Consider the following 21,727-nt stretch of genomic DNA (forward strand, 5'->3'; position numbering starts at 1 on the left):
TTAGACACCCTCTTTACTTGTGTTGGGTGGATGCTGAGATCTTCCATGCACTGAAGCACTTCGTGCTGAGAGGACAAAGCCTCTGGACACACACTGAAACTGGCCCAAGTGTTCCTCCCTCTTCCTACACATCAAATTTTGCCATTCTGGATCAGGTATCAAGCCCACCACCATGCAGGACAAAGGCATACACTTAAGATCAGAGTGCTGGTATTTAACAGGATTGGATATGTCTGTATGTGTCTGTATTTTCAAAGGTGGTTCAAAGGATTTCACTGGAAAAAAGAATTTTCTAACAATTAAATATGGCAAGGTCAGGGGCCTGAGAAAATAATCTTTGCCCTTTAGACAGGGTAAAAGGGATTTGCAACAAGAAACAACATACTTCAAGGCTTTGACACTTTATTGACAGAAAGGACAGGAAAAAAAAAAAAGTTTTGTTTTGTTTTGTTTTGTTTTGTTTTGTTTTGTTTTGTTTTGTTTGTTTTTAAATTCTTCTTTAAATGGGAAAACTGGTGAACTGAAAATCCATCAGAGAGAATTCCTCTCCTTATACAAATGACCCCAGTGTGCCAGGCAATGTACAAACAGGCAGAAATCACAACTGGCTAACTCCACCCTGAGCAAAGCGACGGGCTTGAGTACTACCTAAATAACAAATTTAGCAGTACTGCAGTTGCTTAGTTCCTGTAGCCATAATCACGTCCTCTGATGATGTTTGTGCTGGGTCAAAACAAGCCCACCCTACAGAACCTCATCATTTTCCCAAGGTGCACGGCACCAGTGGGGTTTCAGCACTGCACGGTGAGTGCCTGGTAGCACCAGGGCTGGGATTAAAACACGTCTCCAGAAACCCAGGTTCGGAAGGTCTCCTGCTGTATCAGAACAGGCAGTGGGCCTCCTGGAGGTTCTACTTTCAGTTCTCTGCTGGAGGGCCGAACACCCTGCCCGGCATCATGCCCGACCCGCTGCTGGCTGACAAGCTCAGGGCAGTGCTATTTTCCTCCTCGGTTCTGGTACTGGCTTTACACACAAAGAACTGCTTCACTCAGTGACTTGCAGGATCGCTTCCCTTGGATTAGCTCCCCCTTCCCTCTTGGAAAAGGGCATGTGCAGCAATCCCCAAAACACGCTCTCACGCTGCCATTTGTGGAGTGCAGGTGCTGGGCTCATGCACACAAACTACGTCAAGTCGTCTGCCCTCCAAACCTTTCCTAACATGCCTTTCACTTTCTACCCTCCCATACGGCCCCATTTCTCAACTGCTAGAGAAACCTTAGGGAGAAGTACTTATCAGCAAGGCTGTCCTACATGGGAAGAGTACTGGGGGCTCCAACAGCTGCTCGGGGTTTGAGTCCCCTTGGCAGATGTTTGCTATTCCAGCCACTTCATTAATGTTGGAAACAAAACCCCTGATTATTCCTGACCAAAGCACCCCCTTTTTGATTGACAGCCAGTGTGTGTTTCATATGATATAACCCATGGTATTGCTCTGGACACTTTTTAAAAATATATAAAATTAAAGAAAAAAAAAACACATTAATAAAAATAAGAAAATACTGGGGACGTATCAGGGTGCGCTAATCCCACCTGCCAGTCCCTCTCCATGGGTTCTGGCAAGGGCAGCAGCATTTCTAGAGCCCAGGCAGAGGTGCCAGCCCCACGTCCCTGGGTGCCCAGCCTTTCAGACAGGAGGAAGAAATGAGCTTTAAAAGACAAGCAGAGACTCTTGTCTTGCGGTCAGTTGTGTGTAAGTGACTTAGGCAAGCCGATGGTTTCTTCCCCATTTCACTTCTGGGCTGGATCGAGTTGGGCTCATGGAAGACTCCTTGATTTGCAGCACTTGTATTCTGCTCTCAGTTTAGGAAACTTCTCTGCTGGGTTTTGTCGGGTTTTGTAAAACCAGTAAATGAGCAGTGAATTTCAAGGGGGGGAAAGGGGCTGCAGCTACTGCCCGCAGACACCGAGGAAGCACAGTGGAGCAAAATGCTGTTTACTGCTGTATTTGGCTGGTTTGGGATTTAAATCATTAGCTTGGTTTGGATATTTTTTCAGAAATATTCTTTGCAATAATTATTAGCAAGCAGTGGTTGCTTAAGTTAATGTTATTGGTAATTATTTTGTTTCCTTGAAAAAATAACTGTCTGAGAAAGTGGAAAAGAAAGTGTGCTCCTAAAATCTGTTTTATGTTTGAATTAAGCGAGGGTTCATAAAACTACATTCATAATGTAGTCAGCAAATCTCTTTAAATATTTGTAGTTTGTTTAGGAATTAAAGCAACAGTTTAAGTAATTTTAAAATAGTTATATCATCGGGGGAGAGGCTTGTACTTGAACTCCTTGGTTGTTGCTAACATTCTTTTTAAATTCCTTTTAGAAAGATTGCCTTAGTTTCTCAAAATAAAAAATAAATTTTTCCAAACAATTTATTTTAAACAAGAGTGCTCTTCTAACGGTTTAATAAGCAAAATGTTTTATCCTTGTTTTAATATAATTTGCTGCACTGTGTTTTTTTTAAAAAACACGTAATGAGTTTTTAAGAAAAAAGTTCAAAGGATATGTCAGAAGTATTGTATTTCCTTGTGTCTGTCTTCCAGTGTTGACAGTGCTTAGACAATGTGAGTGTCTATTTTTGTTTTTGGGGCTCTCCAAATCCACAAATATCTATGAAGTTTAAAGCCAAATGATAATTGTAATGAAAACACTGTCTATGAAAAAAAAAAAAATAGAGGCAGCTTATAGATTTTTATAAAATATAGATAACCAAAAAAAAAAAAAAGAAAAGTTGCTCAAATTATACATGAGAGTGCGAGATGATTTTCTTCCATGAAAGCAGATTCAGTTTTCTAACTTCTCGATGTGAGTTTGCTGCTCACCAAAGCACGAAAACTAACTTGGGGCTGCTGAGGTTTTGTGGCTTATGTTTAAATCCCTGTGTGAAGCCTACAAGCAATGTTTTGGGGGTGGCACGTCTCCATAAGGAGCCTCTTTACCTGCTTAACATTTGCGGCCACGTGTAATTGCGGCCAGGTCCTCCCGATGCACCCTTCCCGAGCAAGGTGCCCGGAGAGGTGGGGGGGACCCGGGGCTGCGACCCCCGCCTGGGCGAATCCTCTCGGCCCGCCGGGGACCTGCAGCGGGCAGCCCACAAGGAGAAAGAAAAAAATAAAATAAAATAAAATAAAATAAAATAAAATAAAATAAAATAAAATAAAATAAAATAAAATAAAATAAAATAAAATAAAATAAAATAAAATAAAATAGACGGGGCTCAGCCGGCAAGGGAAAGGCGGCCTTGGTGGAGCGGGGAAACGTCGGAGCGCCGTGCCCAGCAGGAGAGGTCTGTGCCCAGCAGGAGAGGTGCCGGAGCTCGTTTTTGCAGAAATCCCGCTGAGATCAGCGGAGGTCTGCCGGTAAATCACCCCCGGGCTGCCAGAGCGGCCCCGGGACTGAAAACGCCTCTCCGGAGCAGGCAGCGTTTGCTGCAGCGAGGCACCGTGGGGGGTTTGGTTTTGGGTTTTTGTCTTTTTTTCTTTTTTTTTTTTTTTTTTTTCTTGCAACTTCGGTGCCGCCGGGGAAGGCTCCGGGCTCGGAAGGGGCCGCGGCCGCTGGCCCTGAGCTTTAGGGTCCGCGCATCCCGGGGGCTGAGCTCCCCCCACCCTGGTGCCCGCACTTTTCCTTTCGTTAAATAATCGCAGGGGAGGGAGAAAGGGGAGGTGGGGGGAGAGAAAAGCCTAACCTGGATGCTTTCCAGGAGCCCAAAAAAAAAAAAAAAAAAAAAAAAAAGGGGAAGAAACACACACACCCCGGTATCTTAAAATAGAGCGCAGGGAGGGGAGAGGAGCGGCGGGATCCTCCCCGCCCGGCGCAGGGTAACAATGGTGCTCGGCGGGGAGCAGCGGGCGCCCTGATTGACAGCCGGAGCGTCCCAAAAAGGCCGCGGCGAGATGCTTATCGGCGCCGGAGCTATATAGCGGGCGGCCGGGCGCGGCGCGGGGCCGGCGGAGCGCAGCGGAGCGGAGCAGCGCGCAGCGGAGCAGGCGGCGGGGGCAGAGCCCGGCAGCCCCCCGCAGCCCCCCGCAGCCGTCCCGGGAGCCCATGAGCGGCCGCCCCCGGCTCTGGCAGCCCCGGCTCTGGCAGCCCCCCGCAGCCCCGGGGCCATGCACTGCCAGCCGCAGCCCCGGCTCGCCGCTCCCGGCCGCGCCAAGGCAGGCAGGAGGCGCTACAAGACCTTCATGATCGACGAGATCCTCTCCAAGGAGACGTGCGACTACTTCGAGAAACTTTCCCTCTATTCCGTCTGTCCGTCCCTCCTGGTCCGGCCCAAGCCGCTGCACTCCTGCGCGGGTAAGGCGGCTCTGCGGGGGGCGTCTGGGGGAGGGACGGGGACCGTGAGGAGCCCGACCCGCTCGTCCCGGGGGGCCAGGAGGCGGCTGGAGGGGGACCCCCACCCCATCCAGCCCCCACCCCGTCCAGTCCCCTGCCCCGCGGGACCCCCACCCCATCCAGCCCCTGGGGACCCCCACCCCATCCAGCCCCTGGGGACTCCCACCCCATCCTGCCCCGTAGGAAGGTTTGCTGCTGCTGCTCTGCTCCTCCAGGGGCGGGGGGTGCCGGCTTTGGGCCGCCAGGGTCCCCCCTCTGCCCGTGCGGGGCTCAGCCGCGATGCCCCGGGGATGGGCGCAGCGGGAGGGCAGCGGCCGAAGCCCCCCGGGTGCGCCCTGAGCGCCGCGGTGCTCGCCCGGGGCTCTTCGCTGCCAGCGCTGCGGCTACAAAGGGAGGGCAGGGAGCTGGCAGCAGGGGAAATGCGACTCCCGTGGCTTTTTTTGAGCCCGAGGTTCTCGCTTCCTTTGAAAGAAGTCGGGCTGTTTCTAGGTGTGGAAGTGCTTCTGTTGGGTTCTGGACCTGGCGCTACAAATAGGTGCCTGCAACCACAGCTCTGCCCTGTACACATCCTGCATATACAATACATCCACAGGAGCCACGGGGGCTTGGCCACAGGCGTTATTAAATTTCACAAATGGATTGGTCTAACATGAGCTTTTAAAATCCGTGTTCAAAATAAAAATGCCATTTCTATAATGCATTCCAGATTTTAAACAAAGAAAAAGAACCAGTTTGTTGGTGAAGCAGGTAGTTTTCCACATTTACATTCTTCCCAGAATGCCACACTTGCAGTGGTGACACCTAATGTCTTCAATGACTTGGGTGATGAAATTGAAATTCACAAATACATTATCCAAGGAATCTTAACTGTGCAAAAATATTTTGAAAAGTCTAGTTTTTAGTTAAGTAATATGTTTCAAGGTCACAATTTTTTATTCTTCCTGTTACTAGAAGTTTATTTTGCATCTCTGTGATGTTGTGCTTAAAATTGCAAGCCCTACACCACTTTGGCTTTTTTTTTTTTTTTTTTTTTCCTGTGCTTAGGCAAGTATAAATAAGAAGGAACTTTCCAGGTCGTAGTGAAGCTGCACTAATATAAAACCTGCTGGTAGGTTGCTAAGAGTTTGATCAGTAGAGTAATCCCTTGGTCTTTCTCCAACCTCAATATTTATTTTGCAAATGTAACTAATTAAAGAACCAAAATTGATTAGAAAGCCAAATGACAATTAAGTCCCGGGATCGCCAGCTTTTCAAAAGAAGTTACATGAATAGTGTGAGCCTTGTTCAAAATTTATTTCTTCCTATTGATTTGTGCGTGAAGTTCATTGCTTTCTCTGACTAATCACTGCCGTATTTTTATGTAAGGAGACCTGGTTGTTAATCAAAATATTGCTGACAAGGGAATTTTTCAGCACTGATCCCTCGCTGCTGCGTAGACAGTGAAATTCTGGGCTTGGCCAAAATAGGCATGAAAGTCTCAAATGGGTTTAGTGTGTTGCAGCTTGCACTTACGTGTGGAGGGCCCAATTCTGCTTGTATCGGAGTCAGTGATGCCACAGCCTGCCACAGACCTCCATGGCCAGGAAGGGGGAGACTTTCACCTCCTCCTGGTTAGAACAGCCTGCTGTACAGCAAGAGAGAGCGTTAGAACAGAAAGCATCTTGTAGCACCCAGAAGGAACATAACCCAAACATTTACCAACATCCAGAAGCATGTATGATGAACTTAGTATTGAACAATGGTTTGAATGTCACCTTTAGTTTTTTTAAAGAGTGGGGTGCTTCCCAGCAGCTGTTTCAGCTCTCATCACCCTTGGGGTGTGTGTGTGTGAGGGGAGAAATTCTTTGAATATGTGGTTCTGTGTCAGGTATAGCAAGCATTGGATTTTCAAGACTAATATATATTCATTAAATAGTCATTAATAATCCTCAGATAACTTAGCACTGTATTATGAGCAATGCTAGCATGGCTTTTGTGGTAACTGCTGAGTTAAAGCCTTACTTCTCTTTGTGCCTGGGATCTTTAATGAATTTGCCCTCAAGATTGTGTTTCTAGCCCAAGCTCTGGCCTGTCCCTGTGTCAGGGTGGAATGTGAATATCTGCTTCTAATGACATAAGCTTCATGGAGTTGCAGTGATTGAGAAGTGGTATACAGAAAGGGATTTGTTTGTCGGATTAAAACTGTAAAAGAAATGACTACAAAAGTCCATGCTTCCAAATTGTGAGCCTTACAAGGCTGATAGGTACTATTAAATTCCTACATGTATTAGGTAATTGGATTTTATTATTATTAAAGAGAGGAAATTCTGTCATTGTCTAAGAAATAGATATTTTTTGTGCTCTTCTCCAAATATAAGAGAATTTGAAAAATGTCCAACACAGATCTGTTAAAAAAAAAAAAAAAAAAAAAAAAAAACACTACTTAGAAGTAAAGACTGAAGAAATACCATGCTATAGCATTTAACTTACTGCTTGTGTGTCCTTCATCTCTTGAATTAATCGGGAAAGCGGTGAGCTCTTATTCTCTTTGCAGTCTAAAATAAATGAACCTGAATCTAAATCACAGAAATTTATTTTGCCAGTGTGGTCCTAGCAGGGACCTAGGACATGTTTGAAGCAGTAATGAGTAATTAGTTCACTTCAGCTGAACTGCTCTTCAGCAGCATGGCTTTTTCTTGGTTCAGAAGTCAAATTTTTAGGCTTTTTCCTACGCTAAAGAGTTGATAGTTCTTTCATCTAGAATGAAGTCAGAAAAGTCTGACATGCTTTGTAATTTTTTTGAAGCTGAAGGATATAAGATGTTGTACAGCACGTGTGTTTAACAACATCCCTTGTTAAGTGAAGAGATTTGAAAAACGTTGGTAACAAAATGGAAAATATTTTCTCTTGGCTGTGATCAAAGATTAAATATTTAAGCGTGTGTAGCTGAATTGGCACAAAGCAAAGCTGTTGAGTAGAGTGGGATGGGGGGTGGAAGAAGTGTTCGGGACTCTTCCCGTGCATTGTCAGGTCGAAGATTGACATTTTAGTTACGAGGAGCGTTCAGGTCTAGTGCAAAGCTCAGCAATCTCGTGGGGAAGAATCCCATTGCGAAGAGCTTGGAACAAGCCCCAGACAAACTTCTCTGGAAAGAAAAATGCAATTCCCTGTAAAAGGGATCCATCATTAGCTTAAATTTGGTCTATGAATAAGTATCGTGGCATTTACTGAGCCAAATAAACAAGAAGGCTGTATTCATACCAAATCTGTTACAAAATGCTTGTCCAGGTTCACAGACATTATGATCAATAAACAGCTCATTAAGTATTTAAGTGGAAGTATTTTCAGATGGTGGTTAGTATCTCTTTGATTTTTGACTCTGACAGTGAAAACATTATTTATTCTGTTTCATGATATTTAATTATTTATTGGCTTTTCATATATCCTATTTAACTTGTCTAAGTAATGGTTACAACATTAATATACACTGTGCCTGGTTCAGTGTAGTGACTTCTTAAGGCTTTAGAAACCTCGGGCTTGCTTTTGGACTAAGTAGAGTCCCGTAGGAATCACTTTTCAAAGAATCTTTATATCATTTCTTAACTTTAAACACTTTACAAATATTTATAGGAGAGCCTATACTGATTCTGTTTTGTTTCCTGGCTTTTTAATATTTTTTAAAAAAATTATTATTACTATTATTATATTTTACTTTTTAAAATCTTGTCTTAGTGGGAAAAAATCCAATTGTCATATTTGTAGTTGAGGGCACAATATAGAATCAAAGGACACTGTCAGTGCGTGATGTTAGGAGGTCAAACTGGAAAAGTTTCAAATGTGCCAAAGCAACTAAAATTTATTGAAAAAATAAAAGATAGAGTGGTTATAGCCTAGCAGGGGGAAAGTTAAGTGGTGTTCCTGGTGATATTGGAATTGGTGGCATTGTGTATTAATAATGAACAATATTGGTTTTGAATGTCCTTTCTAAACTATCCAAATGAACTGAGATGCTGGATTAAAAAGAATCATATCGCCCTTTTGGAGAGAGCTTGTTATGAAACTTCAGTTTATTTTAGCAAAGTTGGTAGCGTAAATTAGTTGTTGTCTATGTTTTCTGTGAGGACCCATGCTGGAGGACAAGTTCTGGAGCTCATAAGAAAATAAATAAATCTCAAATTTGAAAGTATCTTGGTGATTTACAAGTTAAACCCCAGTGAACATCAGGATAATTTAGATCCACTCTACACCAAGGTTTTTTACTGGTGCGTATCTAAGGTAGGACTGCACCTCTTTTTGTTTGCTACAGTAGCCATGCTAGAACAATACCTTGTATGAACATAGATTTACAAATGAAGCATTCATATTAGCGTGGTTTTACTTCTCTTCTTAGAGAATTAGCTATTTTGATACTTGTACTTACACTTGTGTAAGAGGAGTTGCATTGAAGGGTATTGTACTGCTCCACATATATTTAAAAGTGCCACACCTTCACTGAGTGGACATAACCCTAATTTTCCTGGCTTGTCTACATCTTTTTGAAAATTTACTACTCTGTTTGCTAGTCCATGAAATGAGTTGCTCTTAAAAAAACAAAGTACTAATTGTGTCTTGCTTCTTTGAAGTGATTATTTTGGTGTTTATTTATTTAGGGGTGGTGGAGAATAAGACTTTGTTTTGTATTTGTACAGTCAGGGTTTTAATGGATGTAGATATGTAGTATAGAATTCTTCAAAACTTGAATTCTTATTTTCCAGTTCCTTTGTTTGTCTTCTGTTGTTTTATCTTAGGATGAAATTAGGAACTGATTATCCCGAAGAGCTGCCGTTATCGTGATATATTTGATTTTTTTTTGCTCTCTGGACTGAATTAAGTGATACTGCTAAATACTGGGACCTGTGGGAAATCACTGCTCATGCAGTAAAGTGTGAGCATAGATATTCCTGATCTTTGATCAGTCTTGTCAACCTGTTCAGGAAATCATGGTGAGAAAGTAGCTTTACTGAGTCTTAAAAAAAACTCGGGTTTAATATCAGTGACCTCAAAACAGAGAGAGTCCTTCTGATTCTGTTTGAAAAGGCCTTGATATGGGTAAGGTTTGAATTTGCTCTGGGACATTACTTAAAATTGTGATGGAAGGCATTTCTCTTGCTGAAATACTTTGCTGCACCTTTTTTTTTTTTTTTAAATCGAACAGATTTTGTTATGGGGCTCCTGGGAGAGAGCTGGGAAAGGAAAAGGGAATCAATGTAGTATATATCTGAGTGCAGAGAAAAACGAGATGCCAGCCGCTCCAAAGCATATTGTATGAAACCTAACAGCTGGATTAATGCAGTTAAACAAATACAGAGTTGTGGGTGTATCTTCTACCAGGCGATCTCACACCTGAGTGTGCCAAGCCTCCCGGCAGCGCTGCGTCTCCACTGGGGCCATTACAGTGCGGCGTTTCTGCCGGCAGATCTATGTTCATTATTGCAAGGAGTTGGAAAGAGCCTTTATCTTGTTGTATGTGTCGTGGCTGCTCCAAAGAGCATTCTGACCTAGCTGCCTGAAATGGATGCATATGGTGGCAGAAACTGGGATTTGATGACTTAGGAGGTCCCTTAAAGTCCTGTGTCCCAAAATGTGCTTGTCAAGGGAAGCAGACCGCAATGAATATCTTTTTTAATCCACCAGCAAAGAGTAATAGGTGCCGACTTGCAAAGCTGCAAGTATCTATGTGGGAATCTACACTGCTGCAGTACTGTTTGTGTGGATTTTTTTTCTGATTCTTTTGTGCGATCTTATGCAAAAAATATTTTAAAAAATGAATTACTGTGTTTAGTTTACAGAGACAAGTTTAATTCTGTAGTTTAATAGTAAAAAGTAAGGACAAAATAAAAATAAATACTGAGAAGTATGAAGTGGTGTTTCTGTAGGTGCCTCTGATCCAGTATTAGGTAAACTATTGAGTATAACTAGTGAATGTAAGATAATTCAGAGACAATGTTATTGAATACAGATCCTAGAAAACTTGGTTGTGTTTATGCTGGTGTTTAAGAGCACTCCTTGGAAAACCTAGAAAAGTCAGAATTTGTTTTCTCATTCTCTGTGGGACTGTCTCCCTGTTCTGCTAGGAGGTAAGTCCGAGTTTGGTTAAAATTCTCGGCCAGAAAACTTCCCATTGGTTTCAGCCCTACAAAAAAAAAAAAAAAAAAAAAAAGTCCTTGTGCAGCAAACACGCTGAATGCCAATCTCATACCAGCCTCAGAGCCGAAGTAAACTGACCAAATGCCATAGACTTGGCAAGTGGATTCATCTGTAATGGCTGAAGCTTAAGCACAAAATTTAATTTTAAAGAGCTTGGCATTTTTCAGGACATCTGCCTTGGTTTTTACATGTTTTGATGTCTTTAGCAGAAAATATAGTTCAGAAATGCCAAAAAAGTGGCATATGAGCTGACTAATAATAACCATATATTTGGAGATGAGTCTGTCAATCCTCTCAGTCAGATTATATCCAATATTAGAGGTGGTATTTCAGAAGTGAAGCAAAACCAGAGCAGAGTCTGAATTTGAACACAGGTCTCACTTAGATTGAACACAGAAATCTGGCTCTAAAATAGTTTAAATGCTGAGTTATTTAAAAATCTGCAATCAAGACAGAATTTCGCTGTCTTTATCTCGGTGGTGTTAATCTTGAATAAAATACATTAATGAAAGGCAAAATTGCAAGGAACAAAACAGAAAATCACACCCCAGTGATTGCAATAAAGCCTACTGTGGAAAGTAATCAGCATTGTGGTTGTGGTTAAGTATGAATAAGCATTGCGGAGGAATGCTCTAATAGAAGGTATTAATGAATGTGGGATTCCACTGGGAAAATTGACACCTACACCTTATTTTCTAAAGCCTCACAGCTTACGCTGAGTGCAGTTTAAATCCATCTGCGCGTTGTTTTAGGTTTAAATGCTGTAGATTTATAAAGAGCCTGCTGACCTCAGTTCGGATCCTGCTCGCAGCAACTGTGCGATGCAAATCTAGTGCCATGGCTCTCAAGTTGTTGTGATTTATTCTTTTTATAACTTATTCAACTTGCTGGTGTTAAGTGCAGGAGAAGGAAGCCTTGTAGAATAAACGTCCCACCTGCATTGCTGCCTTCAGTACCAGATGAGCATGAACAAGGGCAGAATCTTTCTTGGGGAGATTGGGAAAAAAAAAAAGTGGACTTGTACTGAGGCAGCAAGTTGTGTGAAGTTCCCTATCTACTCACTATGGGCAGCAGCACAGTAGCTAAGGAGCTTTATTTCCCTTCTACTTACTTGGGTTGCTAATTAGATTTATCTTCCAGTGAACAGTTTGGTGAAGGGAGAGCTCACGCTATTATAACCTTGGTGGCATGGTGGTTGGGACATAGATACTCCTTCAGAAAGGGTTTGGTGTTTAAATGCTGGTAAGAGCATTCCAAGCAGGTCTGGCTGACCAAAAGAAATCTCTGCCTTTCTGGCTTTAAGTTGCTTCCATGCCCTCAGCACAGACCTGTGAGCAAAGGTTTGCCTGGAACTGCACACGGCAGAGCCGATCATCTGGAACTATCTTTACAGCAGGAACCAGTCCCTGTAGACAGCTTGCTCGATACGCTTGCTAGAGTTGTTTCTTAGCCCAGTGCTGGCATTTACTGTGTTAGGGAGTAAGCTATCCCTGCTCTTGCTCACTGTTGCTCTGATTATCTTCTTTTCTTGACTGTGATGCTCTATTTCTTATGCTCATTCCCTTGATACCTTATCCAGTGAGCAGTGACTGCAGCTCTCAGGCTTTGCAGACCATGTACAAAATTTCTACGCTTTGTAGTGGAAACACAAGGATTAGTGAGAAAAATGGATATTTTGGTTTGTTGGTAGATAGGAAAAATAACAATCACTTGACCTTTTCAGTTCAGAATGAAACAAAATGTTTAAGAGTTTATTTTGGCAAGTTTAAAGCCCAAAAACTGGGGGTGAAAAACAGATCAAATAATTAATCTGGAATAAAATATTGAAAACATACCTTCTAAAGCCTAAAGTGAAACTTCCTAACACTTTTTTTAAGAGATGTTTGGCAAAGCAATGAAGCTGATTTCTGTATTGCAAGATTTTTCTTTCTTTTTTTCTTTAATATATTTTTGATGGGAGGAAGTTATGACTGAACATTTTCAGTCAGTGCTATGTAAGAATTGCTCCAGCTGGACTGCAGAAGCCAGAACACATTAACACAAGCTTTGTTTGCTGTGGAAAAATAGTTCCTTGGAAAGCTTAGGAACCTGTTTTGTGATCTCAGGTGTATTTGTGTACTAAGTCAAGAGAAAGTCCATAAGTGAGCTGGGTCACAAGAACAAGCTTGTGGGAGCTGAGCAGTGGGTGGCCAATGGATGCTTTGACTTAGCAGGGAGAAGAGCACAGCGTTGCACTGCTCTGGTGAGACAGACAGAGTTAGGTCTCCTGCAGGTGGGCACAACAGTGTCTGCTCACATAGATTTGTAGAGGAAAATGTCCTCTGTTTGCATTGTTTTTTCTTTCTCTGTTAGGAAGAGTTTCTGTGCAATGTCATGTCTGATCACTCCCACCACTGACAGCAGGGACAAGACATATGTGAGAGTTTCAGAGTAGCTTAGCAGCAATAAATTGTGAGGTCATATAAATATTATCATCCAGGGGAATATTGAAAATGTATTTCTCTTCCCCCCAGTTATCAATTAATTCTTGTGTTCTAGTGCTCTGGGAGAATCTGAGACACTGAGAAGCTTCTAGCCCTTGTTGAGTGATGTGAAATTCCCCAAGCTACATTTTAATGACATCTTTAAAAATATGTATAGATTTGGTGTTAGGACCTGGCTAACACAGTAAATACTTAATATTTTCCATCTTTCTCTCATGTAACTTTACATTTTGACTGATTCTTGGCTTCTTTTCTCTCATTTCTCTTGGCCAGAAGACAGCTCGGAAGAACACCAAGTTACCGACTGCAGATATTTCAGGCAGGTGTTTGGATACTCAGCACCGAGACCATTACAGTAACTGAAAGGGAGGGTGAAGAATAGCCTATACCTAAATACTCCTTCCAGCCTCCCTAATGTGGACTCCCCACTGGTTATAAAATCTCCTCCAGCTGCAGCCAGCATATCTGTGGCACTAAGTCCTGCGCTCTGGGTGATGCTGGTAGGACGTGTGCCGTGAGGCTGCTAGGGGCTTGATTCTGCTCTCAGCTGCCTGATGAGAATTATTGAGGGTGCTGGTGTTCCTGGCAACAGCATCAATCTGTTGTCTGTGTAATCTCTCTGAAGTGTACATGGAACGGCAGTCCAGCATCTCTTCCTTTTATTAAAAAACAACAACAAAAACACAAACTCTTTTATTTCCTTTTTGACCAGTCTGTGCATACCTATCCAGAGTTGCCAATTCTTGTAGAGCATGAACATTTATAGTTCAGTAAGAAAAAACGACTATCAGTAAAAACAAGACACTTTCTAGAAGAATATCCTGGCATACATGATGAGAGCTCGGTAGGTCAAGTCTGTCTTTTCCCAAGTGTAAGACTTCTGATTGAACTTATGTCTTCATCAGTATTTACTTCTGGAAATTATTTGAGCTCTCTAAAACACACAAACTGAAAGAACAACACCCTTAATCAACAATTCCTAGACAATCTTTGTGTGTGTGTTTTAAAACAGGAAAAAAGAGATCAGTTTTCCAGAAGTTCTTAAATAAAATTCCCGTTAATAATGTGATTATAGAAAATTTGTAAATACATATGCTTTTTTTTTTTTTTTTTTTTTTTTTTTTTTCTGTGATATTCAGAGCAACAACCTTATGATGACCTTAAAATGTGTTTGGATGTGCGCATTCAGGTCTTATCTTGTAAATTCTTAAACATGCCAGTGGTTTTTATTCGTGTAGTTAGTTGGCTGATTTCAACAGGACTACTCATGCAAGGAAGGACTTGACCTAGAAATGTTTGTATTTGCTCTATAACTCAGATAATCTTTCTAGTCATTCTGTGGATTTTTCTTTCAAAACAAGGGAGAGTTTTCAATGTAAGTCATCTTTAAACATTTGCTCACTGTTTGGCTCTGGATATTTCTGCTAATGATTATCTTACAAGTTGCAGGATAGTTAATGGCTAGTTTTCTACCTGATACTTTTTTTTTTAAACTAGGATTTAACCCATGGAAGTTAGACTTCACCTGAAGTAAACTTTAATAGGCATCTTCAGAACAAGCGTTGAAGCAAGAACAGGTCCCCGTAGCTTTGTGTGTGCAGGTGCCTGCTGCCACATCTAGTATCCAGCTGCCTACATGCATACGTTAAAAACCAAAACACTGTTGTGTAAGCACACAAGGGTTGAAGCCTTAATAAAAGCATCTCCTCTTTTACAAGACAGAGAAACGCGTGTGATGTGTTTGTGGTTACTTAAACAGGGTATTCTGTGACAGGTTAATCTGTCATCTTTGAAGCAAAATTAGCAGCGGTGGTACTTCTTACGGTAAGTACTCGCCTGCAGCACGTATCACGGGCACATAATTGCATTGCACTGTACGTATTTAGGAGGGCCTAGTGCTTGGGCTCAATTTTACTCTTGCAGCTCAAATACGAAAAAGAAGAAAAATAAGAACAAATCCCCCTGAAGCAGAAAACAAGTAATGTAATAACTGATACAATATGATGGTGAAAAGTCTGAACCAAATGTTTTTGTGTAGTGTTTTTTGGCCACAAAATGTTTGCATGTGTTTGTGAACACATTTGGTTTTGCCCTTCTGTCTGTTTTCTTCAAAACCTTCTCTTGACAGCTATGGTAGTAGTTCATTTTGTTCCTCTGGTGACTAAATAGTGGAGGAGCTGATATTTGAAGTTTTCTGTAACAGCAGAGGGCAATACCAGGCAGTTCAGATCTCTGCTGTCTGCTCTTTGTTGTGCTCTTTCGCTTTCTGTAAGCAAATTTGTTTTAGGTTATTCGATGGTAGTGAGATTCTCCACTGAGGGACAGGAAACCATGCCAAAAGCTAGAAGGGTTGGTTTTACCTTGTTGCAATAAATTACAGAGCAATCATAAATGATGGGAAGGCGTTTGATGAAGTGGGTGAGGAACAATTGATGTATTATTTTAGTTAAAATGACTTAGAGCCCAATCCAACTCCCACTGAAGTCAATTAAATTGTAGTTGGATCAGGGCCCACATGAGTCAAATTCAATTATGCCTTAACTGTAAACATTTAGAAGCACATTATATTAAAGTAGTTTAAAGCTTAGATTTTGTGAACAGTTTGAGTTTTAATGTGATCCTAGACTGGTAGCTTTTTATTTGTGTGGCTCTAATGAAACCCTTTTTCTTGTGGCTGAGACAGAGACCTCTGCGACGGTGCCCGACAGTGCCTGACCACTCCAGCACCTCTCTGTTGTGAAGAGATGTCACCGTAGTTGATACTGTAGATATATTTCTGTCCATCAGAGACAAGTTGGTTAGCATTTACATGAGAAGAGACAGCAAAGATGATTGAGAAGAGATTTTTAGAAATTGGGGTTGTTTTTATTCCTAATTGTCTGGATTTAGAGAGCTTACTTGTGCAAGTATTAGCTCATAAGCTGCTGAAATGTCTGCATGATCTAATCTCAAAACTGGAGTGGCTATGGAGATTCGTCTTTGTCTCAGCAGAACAAACTACAGCATCCAAAATATTATTTAAAAAGAGAACATAATAAAAAGATGGATTTATAAATACGTTCAAGTTTAACAACATATGGTGTTTTCAGAAACACGGGGAGATCATCTTTTAAATTGTGACTCTTTTAGAGAATGTTTTTGTGTTTTATGAATTCAGGGTTGATCCTTCTCATTCTGTCCTTAGAATTTCTCCCCATCAGCTCTTTTCCAGAAGGGTGAAGGTGTCTCCCTGCTGTTTGGAGCAGCTCAGAGCCGGCAGGTATAGGGTTTCCTGGCTTGCAGCTGTCCGACCCAGCCAAGCAGGCTATCTCTGGACGTTTTAGCACCACATCCCAAGTGCCATCACTAAAGATCTGTCAGAAGCTTTGGACATTGCGAACTGTGTATACAAGAGGGGATAGCTGTTCAATGGGGTCATTAACTAGAGGGAACTAAATTTGTCCCCGCAGTTAAACGATCTCCCAGTTAATGCCAAGTGTTGAAAGGACTTCTGCAGGGTTTGAAGTTGGTCTGTTTCATTTTCTGTCTTTGTTAAACAGCTGTGTTTCAAACGAATGGTAGGGCCTGATCCTTGTTTTAACTAAGGACACAACATTGCTCTGGCTCTGTGAAAGTCTTTGTGGTGGATAGAAATGCTGTATGTTTGCAGAGCAGCTAAAGGACAGAAAATGGGACATAGGTGTGGGATGTTTCTACCATCCCATGGGTAAATATTATGCTGTGACTGGTGCTTCCCCTGCACAGTAACAAGCAGCCTCGGGGACAAGTGAAGCAGATGATTACCTGCTCTGCAGAGGCACTGCCACGGTTCCTATTCCTGGCAAAGCTGCTGGGAGACCTTGGGGTACCTGCATAGGATCATTGGGGGGATCATCTACTTGCTGGCACAGTTGCTTTGGCTTTTTCTGGTGTAGGATGGGAGAGGCTGTGCGTTAGCAAGCGCATTTCAGGCAAGGCTGTTTGGGAGTGAAACTTCTGGATTTCCTTCTACTTCTCCCCCATACCTTCTTCTAGTCTTTCCTTTTCCAGTATTACATTTAGATTACATTCAGAATACATCATACAAGTGGATAATGCTAAAGGAATGGATCTGGGTTTGTTCTGAATCACTTGAGACTTCTCTTAATATTTGGTTTGGTTTTTGTAACAAAGCTCTTCCACTGCAATTAGTGGTGGAAATAAAAGAGATCCACGCGACTGCATGCACAGCTAGCATAGAGGTCTCTTCAGAGCTGTTTAGTTGGCTAAATAGGCTTGTTTTTTAGTGTGGTAAACTTAGTTTGGCAAATTATTTCATTTTCTTTTATGCTGTTGTAGCTTTCATGGTTATTTCACCTTTTCATATACTCTTCTGTTTTACATGCTTTTCTTTTAATACCAGGATCAACTAATAGCTTCCATTAACATTTTCCAAAGAGCTTACAACTATGAAATAGGTATTTCCCTTCAAATAAGAGTAGAAGGTGATACCCAACCGGTAGTGTTAATGGGGGTGAGGAGGTAAAACCACTGTAAACTTTAATGTACAACTCTTATGGCACATACTTCGCTTAAAGAAAAATACTGCCTGTTTTCTTCCCCACGAGTAAACAAAGATGCTACCATGAAAGCAGTGTAGAAAACTAGATAGCTGTAGTTGAATAGCTGTGGCTTTAACATACTTGCAAAAAAGCCTGATTCTCCTTTTGACTTTGTCACTGATTTGTGATCCATGCCTTATTTTCTCCCTTCTTAATATGAGCACAATTAGACATGTCACAACCTGTAAAAATGCATTAAAATCAGTTGACAGCTATTTAAATTCTGAGCATTACTATTATGTATTCACAGATATTGACTGCTTAGTACAGCTTAGGCGTGATTCGTTTGACTCATATTAACTCACCAGTGATCTGAACTTTGATATCTTTATAGCTTTTTGAAATGTTTATAATGTTTTTACCTGGTGATTGTATTTCTCTACCTCCAAGTATATGCCTGCAAAATAAAAATGTTACTTTACTGTAGTAAATTACAGGGTACTGAAAACGCTGCCATTCATTGCAGTGTCTTGATAGCAACTTTGGTTGAAGAAAGACATTTCCTTTAGGGGGAAATATCTTGAGAAAACTGGTATTTCTTAGGAAGCTGCACTGGTGCAGATTTTCTGAGTACCTTTGCAATGTTTGGCACTTCTTGCTGATTTACCAGGACATATCTCAATTACTTTGAAACCAGTCATGCCTACAAGGTATTCACTGAGCAATTTCTACAGATGAAGTTACAGTGAAGTAGTTGCTATTGCCTGTTGCTGCTTTGTTAATTAAAGGAAAAATCTAGCCAGAAGAAACTACGTGTTCATGCCCAGTACCTGGCACAAAGCTTTAGCGTGGTTTAAAATACAGGGCATTTTTTTTAATTTGTTGTCTCAGGATGATTGTTTTCCCCAAAGCCAATCACAGGTCATTTGCCTCTAGTAATTGATACCAACATTGGACAAAATTGCTCAGTTTATGACAAAATTTCTTTAAGTGTGTGAAAAGTTATTGCTCTGGTTGAACTGGGGTCATTTTGCACACTGAGAGCAAATTCAAATTCATCCCTTGTCTAGTTTCTCTCCACAAGAATTTTCTTCTTTCAGATGTCTCACTTTTTACAATGATCAGTGAATAGCGAGGCTTATGTCTTTTAAACTGTGATGTTCAAATGTTGCTTTTCTTAGTACCTCTTGATTTACCCATGTTATTTACTCCTTGAAGTCAGTGGAAGTTTTGGGTGTGTAGGAAAAGAAAAGGAATTGCATAAGACTGTAAATATATGACCGTTTTCTGCTGAGCATTCATTTAGCTGTCAGCTTGAGACATGCTGTTGTGAGCAGGGATAACCAAATGTATTTGATTTTGCAAAGCCCAGGGAATATCAGAGACCTTTGCAGCTCAATGGCTTGGCCAACTTTACTCAACTTTGTACCTCATTCACAGTGTGAAGCCAGTTAAATGCTTATCTTTCCTACTACATACAAGAAAATGGTAGCTCATTACACACTTGTGCAAAATATTATAAAATCTTTTGCTAAGAAATGCAAGAGAAGCCCAAAGTAATATGGACAGTAGGGATTGCAACATTGACATGTATACATATAACCGTGTTCTTTGTGAGGATTAACTAAGCACAAAAAAAAAATCTGTATTTTTTTTTCCCTCCAGAGAGATGTCTGTAGGAGGGAAGAGGCTTCCATGCAAATCACATTTAGATGTTAAGACAAAGTTGCATTTATTACTTTGCAAGGATTTCAAATAATTTATTAGTAGTTTTTATCCATCCATTGACCCTTTTGATTTTTTTTAAAATTCTGTCCATGTTCAGCAGTGCTTTCTGACATGTTCTCTCACTGAGCTCTTTCTTGCTGTCTCCCCTCAGCACAAACTGCTTCTGATAATGTTTGAGTTCAAGTCGAACTTTCGAACCCATGACGTCAAGTTGGTTTGGAATTAGGCAAAACCAGTTTGCCCATCCCTCGTTGTAAAAGGGTTAATCCTCTAAACTATTGAGAGACAAGGGCAGGGAATTATGAAAGGAGCCCCTGTTTTATAAGCATTTGTATTGCCAGTGCTTGAATACTTATAATAAGTAGGTTACTTCGGTGATTAATGACTACATTTTACATGCTGACGATGGATGATATGTCTTATTGTAGAAGCCATTATTTTTTTATTTGGTCTCTTTACCAAAGCAGTACTGGAAATGAGACATTAACATCTTGGTGGGAGTATGTTTTCTTCTCAACAATTTAATGAAAAGTGACCCACAGAGAGGAAAAATAATTGAAATAATGCTTTTTCTTTTTTTTTTTTTCCTCTCCATAATGTGTGCAAAGATACACCAGGTGAATTGTAGATGAATTTGTTCTAATGCAGTACTTTTCATTTTCATTAGAGATTCTCATTTTGTTTCCTCCAAGCTGGAAAGGAGTAGAAATGTGGTGTCAGTCTGAAGTTTTATGAATGTAGAAGGGACATGTTATTTAGCTGTCTTAAATTCAGTCTTTTTTGACTCATTTTAGAACAAAGCACTAAAACCAAAATAGTTTGAGATCTTTAGCTAATTTGAGCTAATTCTTATATCAGATTAAAAAGTTTCTGATTTTGCCTTAGTATTAGTTGCATGTGGTTTTTTTTTTGTTTTTAACTACTTTGATATTTTGTGTGTTTAAATGAGGTGGTGGTGGAGTATTTGTGGTGGTCTGAATACACCGGCTAGGCGCGGGAAATCATTTTAGTAAGCCAGCTGTATGCATTCAACGTTGCATCCATTTAACTTAAAGGTTTCGTTTCTACAGAATGATTTAATAAAGAAAGGAAGAAGAAGACTTAAAATAGCACTCCTGAATTTACTGGAGAGTTTGGAGACAGTAAAATTGGTGTCAATGACCAAGCAAGTCTTTCTAAAGCTCTACATAAACTGAAACACCTTAGCTCTGGCTCCCTGGCAGATCCTCCAGGATGGAAACAGACTAGCTGCAGGTATGGCATTGATACTTTGATGAGGAAAAAAAGACCGGCATGATTTTAATTACTTAGAATTGAAGAGCTTTCTTATGTCATTCACCAAACAAATATTAAAGGCTCATTTAGCAGTCAGAAATTAAGACCCGCTGGAACTATTATGGCATGGCTGGGCAAAGCACAACAGTGTAGTGTGATGGATTAGTAGAGCTGGCTGTCTTTTGTGATAAAGCAGTGCACCTCAAGAATTGTCTAAGTTCTCTGGGTGGAATATCTAATAAAGCTACAGGTGGGATATGGCCACCATTTCATAGCTTAGTGAGAACACTAGCAATGTGAAGACTCTTACCCCATATACAGGAAGAGCATGGGAATACTAAATGTCAGATGAGTTTCACCCCAGTCACATAAAGGAGTCTGACACTGGTAGTATTTGAGAAACATCAGAAATAAATTTCCTGCAAACTTTTTTTCCTTAGATTATTACTATATAAAAATCTGCAGCCACATCTGATCTTTGCCAGAATTTTGTTCTTGGTTCAAAATAACTTTATTTAAAAAAATAATAATGAAATTTATTATTTTGGTTTGAAAAACCATGAACCGCATGTATACCTGTTGTTGGAGGAGTTCCTGTGGAAACATTGCTGGTTGCACAACAATAGGATACATGCATTGCTTCATTATTAACATATATATTAATGGTACATTAAGGAATTTCATAATCATATGACACAAAGTTCTCAGTGCAGTGCTCATGCAATCTATGCAGTCTATTAATGGGAAATGTGTTTAGCAAGGTGTGAGATAATAACACCTCTGCCTCCTCTTTGTGGCTTCCGTTTGAGTACTTTCCAGACCATATAACAGCCTTGTGTGGTAGATGATATCTTTGTTTTCCATGTGGGGAAGACAGAATTCCAGTGAGATTTGGGGATCTGGTTGAGATTGTACATTAAGACTCTGTCAGGAATGGAAATGCTATGTCAGTGTTCCCCTTCCCCAAAATCTACACCTAATTGATCAAAACTTGATTATTCTTGCCCTTTATGAGTCAAGTGAGAGTTAGTAAAGTCAGTGGGAATGACATGATATTCCCATTATCCCGGAGTTGATGCTAGTACTGGTGGGGATTGTACGCCCACATACACATGTGGAGGGAAGAAAGGGCTGCATTGTCCTTTGCTTATTGACTTTTCTGATTGGTGTT

General features: G+C 40.9%; 1 protein-coding gene across 1 annotated transcript in view; it reads left to right on the forward strand.

Moving 5' to 3' along the window:
* Positions 1 to 4,159: 4,159 nt before the first annotated feature.
* The window catches only part of BARX2 (BARX homeobox 2), a 34,833-nt gene continuing 17,265 nt past the window's right edge, over positions 4,160 to 21,727 (forward strand). Inside the window, exon 1 of the mRNA XM_032201979.1 lies at positions 4,160 to 4,346. Within this exon, the coding sequence (XP_032057870.1) occupies positions 4,160 to 4,346 (187 nt within the window). The remainder of the gene's footprint in view (positions 4,347 to 21,727) is intronic.

This window comes from Aythya fuligula, chromosome 22 (genome assembly GCF_009819795.1).
Source record: "Aythya fuligula isolate bAytFul2 chromosome 22, bAytFul2.pri, whole genome shotgun sequence".
In the NCBI taxonomy this organism is placed as follows: Eukaryota; Metazoa; Chordata; class Aves; order Anseriformes; family Anatidae; genus Aythya; species Aythya fuligula.